This window comes from Cyprinodon tularosa, unplaced genomic scaffold, assembly GCF_016077235.1.
Source record: "Cyprinodon tularosa strain WSP-4 unplaced genomic scaffold, ASM1607723v1 ctg2, whole genome shotgun sequence".
In the NCBI taxonomy this organism is placed as follows: domain Eukaryota; kingdom Metazoa; phylum Chordata; class Actinopteri; order Cyprinodontiformes; family Cyprinodontidae; genus Cyprinodon; species Cyprinodon tularosa.
This window is the reverse complement of record NW_024038733.1, coordinates 3272739-3282148: the sequence shown is the minus strand read 5'-3', so window position 1 is coordinate 3282148 and position 9410 is coordinate 3272739. Positions and strand designations below refer to the sequence as shown.

The following is a 9410-nucleotide window of genomic DNA, read 5'->3' as shown; positions in this document are numbered from 1 at the left end:
AGATTAATAGGTCAGTGAATGGATATAACATTAAAACGTCGTTTTCTATACCTGATATATGTAAAAAAGAAATTAGACTTTCTGTGGATAATCAGCCTCATAACCGGAATTGTAAAAGAGAGATTACTTCTTAACCTTGATTACTTGTGCCGCCCAGTGCTCCCCATGGAAATAAACTCTCATATCAAAAACTGTCACAATTCATAGTTCATTAGAAGCTCTATCATGCCTGAACAGCAGAGGTGTAGCCAGAACATTTTATTAGGGTGGCCAGGCAATAACCAATGTACACTGAGGGGTGGCTGAAAGTGGATAGGCGCCAGAACCTCGGGGTCAAGCCAAAGTTAAAACTAACCATATTTTCCTATAGCCTTTGCTAACAAATAGACGCATATAATTAAACATCCATGTTTTCTAGATAAAAGGTATAGGGGATACAATTGTTTCAGGTTTGAGTTCTGGGGCGAACATCTTTTTCTTTTTCAATACTTACCTACTTTTATCAAAGATTATTCTGCATAAAATTGATGTACTAATATCTACACTGCAAAAACAATCCAGAAATAAGTAAAAAATGGCTTAAATTAAGTATATTTAGCCTTAATTTGAGCAGGTAAATAAGATGATTTGCCAATGGAATGAGTATTTTCACTCTTAAAATAAGATAGTTAGATAATATTTACTTGAAATAAGACGATAAAATAGTTTTTTCTTATTTTAAAAGGAAATTGTCTTGTTCCATTGGCAAAGTGTCTTACTTACCTCCTCAAATCAAGGAAAAACACACTTATTTTAAGAAAAAATAACTTATTGAGATTTATATTTTTTGCAGTGTACATAAATAGATGATTTAATAATAATTATTTATGATTTCACAAAAGACTGCTAGATGACTTGCAGACACACATAATTTTCTCTTTACCCCATATAACACAATATCTAGTTCTGAAAAGAGCATGAATTCTGTACTTATCATCTTTAATGTTACTATATTGATGTGCATAATTAACCACAGTGTTTTTGTTGTCAAGTTATTATGAATATCTGAAAAAATAGAAAGTAATACATGAAAAATTAAAATGAATCTCCCACTTGAGAGTATTACTGCTGCCACCATCTGTATTAAGCCGGGCGTACACTGTGCGATTTTTTTCAGTCGTTGCACGCAGCTAGTGCTCACACTGTACGACTAAACCCTGCGGTTTAGTCGTACAGGGTTCACGATTTATGTTCGGCCCCACGCTCTCATGCGATCTACCTGCTCACACTATACAACTAAAAAGCACATCGGACTGTGCTCTGCAGTGAGATGGAGCTGCTCTGACTAATCTATCCGGAAGCCAAACAAGTAGAAGGGGAATATGACGCTCACTGTAGTGAAACGCGCTCCCTTGGCAATTTGTGCACATTGGTGCCGAAAGCCCTAAAAAGAAAAGGCGACGACGTATTTGGAAAAAAGACATGGCTGAGCAAATGTGGCTACTATGGTGTGTCAATTTTACAGACAGAACTGCATTTCCCTCATTGCATCCCCCGCCACGCTGCTGTGTTTACATCCTAGAGGAAGAATAAAAAGAAAAATCTTTGCTTGCGCATGCGCACAGAGTGATTTGCCCACAACGGTCACACGATTCCTGATCGGCCCGATCGAAAGATTCTCGCACGACTGGAAAATCGCCCGAAAAATCGCACAGTGTACGCGGGGCTTTAGAGGGGGGGGGGGAATGGTAGGTGTGGCCAGTGATTGGCTAAGGGTGGCGATGGCCACCCCTGGCCCCCCATCTAGCTCAGCCCCTGCTGAACAGACTATGTGATTCATTTCACTGTGAGATCTGTTTCTTTCTGCTGCTGAGTCTGACACATCAAGCCTGCAGGGCTTGTGAGCTTTATATTTTTTTTGATGTTTGAAATAAAGAGACAAACTATGTGAAACATGCTGTCTGGCTCTTTAATGGCACACGATGAAGCCCTCCTGTGCTGCAGGTTCAACAGTACTCATAGGCTGAACATGGCTACTGCTCGGACCCGGTAGGCTGCGACACCATAGCAACTCCTTTTGACCCCTCCCTCCCTCCCTCAGCATTCGCAGCATCACCCTTTTTTTTTTTTTTTTTTGCACTGCACAGTCATATTTGGTCCTCCGGAAATATCCACAGCTCGGGTAAGCCAGTCCCAATGCAGCGAGGGTATGGGTGGAGTATAGTTTTTTTTTTTAATGCAGTGTTTTTAAATGTATGTTGTCCAGCAAGGCGCCGGCGGATCTCGGACAAGCAGGAATTAGGTGGACAGCGCGCTGGGAAAGTTTCCCCCTCCCTCCTCCCCGGAGCTGCGCTCGCGGTGGCTCGGACCCTCGGCTCCGTAAAATGGCTGGCTGTAGGTCCGAGGAAGCAGCGAGGAGGACGGGGTCCGCTTCGGTCGTTTCTCCGCTCCGGCTGACGTGACTGTGATGCTGCTGTCCCAGGTCCGACAGCTGGCACAGCGCAGCCTCACAATAAACACATATTGGCGTTTCGGACCTAAGTCTGTGCGTAATGGCGTCCTCCATGGACAGCTCTCCTTGGTTTTATTCCCAGTAATCATTTAGAGCAGCTATATGTTGCGTTTCGAGAATATTTCCAATCATTTTATGTGGCGGAATCTATTCGTTATCCGTGTTGCATTCAGGTGATTGGATGGTGCTGGAAAATGTAAATTCTCGCCTCCGCGGCGTTTCGACTCCAGTCTAACATCTCTGTCGGAAATAAGGTTAGGTTAATAAAAAATAGTACAACCCTCCTCCTGGAGGAATATTAGAAGATGCAGCATCATATGCATCGCTCCTTATTCATTTTAGAAATAAAACACCATTAAAAACTAGTGATAAACGTTGGCTTGACCCTTTAATTATAATATAAAGCATAATAATAAGTATTATTATGCAGTTTGTTTCTAACTCTTTCATTTTAACGGGTGTTTGCTTTTAAATGAATGTTGACATGATTATTTTCTAATCCCTATTCCTTTCTTCCTTATATTTTATAAAATAGGAATAGTTATGCCCCAAAATGGATTCTCAGTTGGCCTCAGTCCTAACAAGTGGCAGCCTGAAAGTCCAAAATGGCAGCCAGTGTGCAGAGGCACAGGAGCCCGTGACAAAGGTCGTTCTGGACCAAAAGGATAAAAAATTCCCACCCAGTACCAAACCGGGTAACCTGAAGTCTGGCTCAGTCAGAGCTGCTGTGACCATCCTCAGGCGAGATGCTCAATCAGTCAACAGGGAACAGCCAGAGGTGGGCGGGACATCTGAGCCGGTCTCTCAGGAAACCAGTAAGATTGCTGGCATTGGACAGCCAATTACAGCCAAGCATGGGGTGCCGGTCCTGGGTAAGCAACCAATAAGGATCAGAATTGTTGTCCCCCCTGAGTGCAATAGGCCAATGATAAACTGTGCTTTCAGCCCAACCAAAGACACTTCTGGGTCACAGTTTAGTGAAACTTTGATTTCTGCTGAAGGAGATTTCACAGAAAACAACAGAGAACAAGTCCCCATATCAGCTCCTCAGAAGAAAGAAGAGATTAGTGGAGATGCTACAGCAGAGAGAAATGTAAAAATCAGACAAATGGATGGGTCAGACTCTGATCTAATCTCCAATACCGATACAGTTAAAGTTTTGAGCCATCATTGGATTAAAGAGGAACCTACAGAGAAATCAGTTGAGCATAATATTCCTCTGATAGTTCAAGAAATGAACACCAGGTCTTTTAGAACATTCAGTGAGGCAGAAATGGAGGAACAGATGGAGCCGCTGGATCTGAGTCTGCCCAAGACAAAAGAGAAGATCTACGGGCGCTTTCTGGAGGATCCGGGATGTGCGAGCCCCCTGATAATGGAGGTGGATGAGTTTGAGGGAGATGGAGACAGAGACATGGTGGAGGGAGACAGTGATGAGGGCTCTGTGGACTTTCCTACTTGCGTCCTTAAATCCCTTTCTTCAGGAGAGGACAATGAAAACCTTCTCCTTATTGACGATCAAGGAATCCCCTATACTCTAAGTCCAGATGGACTCAAAGTGCCCCAAATTGATGCCTCCATCTTAGGGGGCCATCAGTCGGATCAGGTTCATTTGATACAGAAGGAAGAGGAAGACGGGTCATCAGATTTGGCAGGTCCAAGCTATAGCCAAAGTTTAGAGAATGCACTAGATGCACCTGGTGATTTTCCTGCCAGTGATCTGTCTCCACAAGGAAGTGATACGTTAAATCTGATGACTAACTCTGATACTTCAGTTGCTGTAGAGCTGAATGTCAAAGATACTCAGGAGGCTAAAACAGCAGTAACCCCTTTATCGGGGATATCACTCTCTAGTCAAACTATTCAAATCTTGACCAACCCTTCGACCAGTGCTCCCCTCCTCCTCCTGTCTTCCTCCTCCCCTCAGCTCTCCTCTCCTCCGGTTGGTCTCTCGCTTCCCCTCTCAGTGACCTCACCGGGTGCTTCCACACCCATGTTGCTTCTCCTCTCCTCTGTACCCTCCACATCTACAGATTCCACCTCTACCTCCACCCCCATTGCTGTCCTCGACCCCTCGACTGGTCAGCTGTCCCAGGTTACTGCAACCTCAGGTCAAGTGTCTCTCCCTTTGTCTTCGGGTCAGGTCAACGCACTCGGATCGCCTCTTTCCAACTTTTCTAACCCTGTAATCAGACTGGATCCCAGCAACTCGCCTCTCATCCTGTCAGGTGTTGACAGCATGGCCTCTGGCCCCGTCCTCACCTCCCTCACTGTCCCCTCCCCCACCGTCTGTTTGCAGGACAGCTCCCTCAGCACGGCGATCCAAACTCAGACCTGCTACTCTCAGTCAAACCCAGGAAGTGAAGCCATATCTAACGAAGAAGTCACCAGTGAAAACAACAAGCCATCATCTTTTGCAGCCACCTCTGCACAGTCCCACTCTCCGACCTGTGACCCCACAATTCTACATCCTTCCGAGGCAGAGGCCCAGTTACCATCCTCAGAATTGAAGTTTGGTTCCTCAGATTTCCACTCAGAGCATCTTCCTCTGGATGACCACCTCTACTTCTCCAACGCCACAGCTCCCCCACCTCCGTCTCCTTCACCTCCCATTGGACCCCTCCTTCCGTCAGGCAAGCTGGACTCTCTTGACGCTCTGGACCCCCTCTCACCGGCGGAGTCTCCCACCAACCTGGGCCCCCGCAGGGTGCTGTGCTGCCAGCTGTGCCCTCGGATCTTCTTTTACCTCTCTGACCTGGAGCGGCATGCCATCACACACTCTCAGAAGAAGCCTCATGTCTGCCAGCAGTGCGGCAAAGCCTTCAAACGCTCCAGCCATCTGCAGGTAACTATGGTTACTGGGAGGTACAGCAGGGCGCTCATCAGGTGTCATTTTAAGGGAACCCGATGAGTTATTACAGTGACTGGTTTGCTCGTTAGGGATCAGCAGAAACAGAGCAGGAGATGCAGCTAATGTTTATCCTTGTTGATTAATTTGCTTTCACATTTAGCAATCACTTTAACTTTTCACACAGCAGAAATCTGTCTCTTTATCCCAACATTTCATTTCTATCATCAACTAACAAATTCAGACTAGAAAAATCATACATTTTCCTATTTCTTCTTCACTTAAATTATTTCCTGAGCTCAAAATATGTTGTTTAGCCATTTTCTAAATAGTGTAATCACAAAATTCTATATGTACATCACACTTATTTTACCTACTTTTATTTCTCTTCTTCTTGACCTGTTTCTGCTATTTGCTACTTTATTATAATTTTTTCTGCATTTTATATGTTAGGGCTCACATAAAGGGTGCACAGTTGTGACGCGGATCTTAAATGTTAATTGGTTTTATAAATTCAACTGTAAAACAAGTCATGTACGTGTATGGCCCTCATGGAAGATCAGAGCTGTTCTTAAAAGTGAAGGTAAATAGCTATAGTTTAACTCCTCCCCTCAAGTTGGTGTTGCACTTGCTTGTACTTGCTTGCCAGGCTTTTGCCAAATACCGAAAAAAGGATAAGCTAACTGTAAATAGCAAGTAGCTGCTCTGGTGTTAACAACAGACTAAACCGACACCTAATTAATTTCACAATAACTCGTTTGAAGAAGAACACATCAAACCTGCAGCCACATGCTTGTGCCACGTTACTGTATTGGCTGAAGTTTTGTTAACATTAGAAACCATTGAACTTGACTGTCCAGAAGGAAAGTAGCAACCTCTGTGGTTCTTAGCCCCTTTGCTTCCTTTTTTGTTCACTTGAATCTAAGAAATTTAACTCAATGTAGAAGCTATTTCATTACAGAGTTAGTAGGATCTGGCAACGCCTGAGATCCATCTTACATATATGTAACTTCAAACTTTTTTCCTATTGGACATTTCATATTTTTTATAAAAAAAAAATACAATAAAAACATTGCAGGTATTGCATCTAACTACGAGCCACCCAGGGGACACAACAAACATAAATAAGAAATCTTGCAACAGTGACACTGTACCACTGTGCAGTAAAATTCCTATGTATATCAAAACAAAAAGTTTGAGATTATAGATAATATGAATAAACCTGCTCAACATAATATATACTTATTTACATTTTCACGGGTCTCATAGCTCAAATAATATAAATCTAACGTAAAATCCCCCGTACGTCACCCATATGGACCACAATCAGTGTGTCTCTTACTGCTTTTCTAAAAATCTAATTTAAACTCCCAGTGGATGTTACTGTGGAACATTACAACTCTTTGCCTCTTTCAGATCCCATTATTTTCCTCCTAATTCGGGGCACTGATGTTTTTTTGGAGCCCGGATGCTTGTGACAACACAGCAAATCTGCTTCCTCATCAGTAAATGTGTTTGCAGACTATTATTTGGCTTTATTTCCTACCCACTGGAGGCACAAAGATACCAAGTGGTGGGCTGTAATTCTCTAAAAATAAAGTTTTGTTTAAATAATTTGTTTTAGCATTTAAGAAAAAAAATGTGTCTTTTGTTTTCCATAATATTCTTTTTCCTCCTGCAGGCTTTCTCCACCCATAAGCTGTAATCTTAGGGTTAGTTCAGAGAAGATTTTGTTTATACCGCTGTCTATACAGCTGCAGCTTATTAAACTGCTAAACTTTCAACCATCTGCCCATCGATCTATTCCTTTATAGTCAATATATATTTTTTGGCTTCTGTTGGACCAGTTTAAACATTAAAGGTATAGTGGAGGATGTTCTTGAGTGGATCATCAAAATAAGTGGTCCTCCTAATTGTCAATCATTCTGGTGATATGTTTACATAAGGCCGTCCTACGTGCTCGTCCCCATTTTCACTTACTGGTGATGAGTCTGACATAGTGGAAATATTAAAAATCTTCTTTTGGAAAGTAAGCTTTTATGAACGATGCAAATAGCAACTTTTAAACAGAGCATGCACAAGGAGAAATTGGCTCATGCACGCTCTCAAACGCATTTGATAGGCGTTTCCTCTCAGGAGCGTGTCCAGGGATGTGCATGTGCATTTCTTTTTAAAAATTAGCAAAAATCCCCCAAAATAGATTTAGGTCATATTTTCATTCAGATTTTTTATTAAAAATGTCTGGATTATTAAATTGTAAAAGCTCAGGAAAAGGTGCAGAAATAAAATGGCAGCATACATTTATAAGTAAAGTTAGCAGTTAAAGGGTTCCTTTATTAGTAGGCAAAAGAAATTAACTTCGGGATTCATTGAGCAGATAAAGTCTCATACAGAAGCATTTAACATTTTGGTGAATGTAAGTAATTATTTTTTTATTAGCTTAATGGAGAAAAGAAAAGCAACCCTTAATTATTATTATATTCGCTATGAATATGTTAGGATGTTTTCTTTTACTAATGTTAGAACGGATGGAGTGGTTGATCTGCTTTTTTTTCTAACATAGCAGCCCTTTTCTCGCTTACATAGTTGGAGCATCAAAAGGAGGAATCTTTGCCCACTCTGTTGCTGTTCTCAGCTCACCGCACAGGTTCTCTTTAGGATTTATCTTAGGTTTTGATTAATCTATGTTCGTAAACACCCAGTGATGATCCTTTTTAAGTTTTTTCGACGAAGCTTAGATTATTCAAGGAGTACATGAGACGATGCACTCTAACAAGGTTCATAGTGCCTATGGAAGACAAAATGGCTCACATGATCACTGATTCTTCACCATGCACCACAAGCTTGACACTCATTTTGTTGTGAGGGAAGAATGATGACCTCCCAGGAATTTTGTATTTTTGCATTAAAGCTGGATATGGAGTTTTGTTGTAATTTGACCAAATCATCTCAAACCAAATTTGTTGTCTGTCCTAATTGGCTTGTGACTATTGGCAAAAATGCTTCCTTAAGTTTTTTTCTACTTTATATTTCTTCTTGCAGCCCATTATTAAGATCATATGGTCTATAATCTATGTTGTCTTTCACTGATATGCCTTAATAGAAAACAAACAAAAATAAATACCATCGACTTCCTTCAACTGTATATATGCAGGACTTTGCTCTGGTATAATCAAATTAAATTACAATTAAAAATGTTGAAGTTTGAGGTTGTTTGTAGTAGGGATGAATGATTTTACATCCATTATAAACACATTAAAACTGATTATTTTTTCTTTCAACAGAGACACAAGCACATCCACACAGGCCAAAGGAACTTTGTGTGCCCCATCTGCACCAAGCGTTTCAGGGAGGCCGGCGAACTGCACCGCCATCAGCGGGTACACACCGGAGAGAAACCCTACCAGTGCCAGCTTTGCCACACACGTTTCGCCGAGCGCAACACCCTGCGACGACACACTAAACGCAAACACCCGTTTCACCAGGTGGCTGTGGAAATGCTTAACGAGAAAAAAGACAGAGGAGACAGGGCAGGAGGCGCCGGCAGAGGAGGTGCGCAGGAGGAAGAGGAGAGCGCCGAGTGGTATAGCTCTACCGTATCCACTCTGGATAACTCTGAGTCTGAGGTGGACACTGCAAACTGAATGAAGGGACGATCACCCCACTTAGGGTCTAAACCTTGACATTTAATGAAGGGAGCTTTCAGCATTTATTCCAGTTTAGATATGAAGTACTAATTATCCCCATTCTAATTAATGGGCCAAAATCACAGGCATAATGTTTTTTTTAGTTTTTTTTTTAAATAAGGGGAAAGCTCATAAGAGTCTAAATGCTATTTAAAATATTAACATGTAAAGATGCGTTTTCATGCAATCTATGAAAAATCCCTAAAGTGCTCAGAAAAGAAAGATTATTTAGTCTAAACTTATTTCTGCTTTAGTTGTACATAGAAAGAGAGCTATTTGTAAAAGCTGCTCTTCTGCACTATCTCGTATGAAAGATGTGATCTTTCCTACCGTCAGAGACACTGTGAGTTGTTTGCACTTGTTTGATTTAAATCAGAATCCACTT

The 9410-nt window shown here is 41.8% G+C and overlaps 1 protein-coding gene across 3 annotated transcripts; it reads left to right on the top strand.

The window, feature by feature from the left end:
* Positions 1–2116: 2116 nt before the first annotated feature.
* LOC119783115 (mucin-17) lies at positions 2117–9125 on the top strand. 3 transcript variants are annotated; one of them, XM_038284456.1, is made up of 3 exons: positions 2117–2161; positions 3027–5336; positions 8624–9125. In XM_038284456.1, exons 2-3 carry the CDS (start codon positions 3045–3047, stop codon positions 8981–8983), a joined length of 2652 nt encoding a protein of 883 aa, XP_038140384.1. In that variant the 5' UTR covers positions 2117–2161; positions 3027–3044; the 3' UTR covers positions 8984–9125. The 3 variants fall into 3 exon arrangements, with proteins under 3 accessions (XP_038140384.1, XP_038140385.1, XP_038140387.1); XM_038284457.1 differs by having other exon boundaries at positions 2126–2186; XM_038284459.1 differs by lacking the exon at positions 2117–2161 and adding an exon at positions 2433–2461.
* The last annotated feature ends 285 nt before the right edge of the window (positions 9126–9410 follow it).

Coding starts and splice junctions, on each gene's coding strand:
- LOC119783115 (XM_038284456.1), top strand. CDS start 3,045: ATGGATTCTCAGTTGGCCTCAGTCCTAACAAGTGGCAGCCTGAAAGTC. Junction 5,337..8,623: donor AACGCTCCAGCCATCTGCAG/GTAACTATGGTT, acceptor TTCTTTCAACAG/AGACACAAGCACATCCACAC.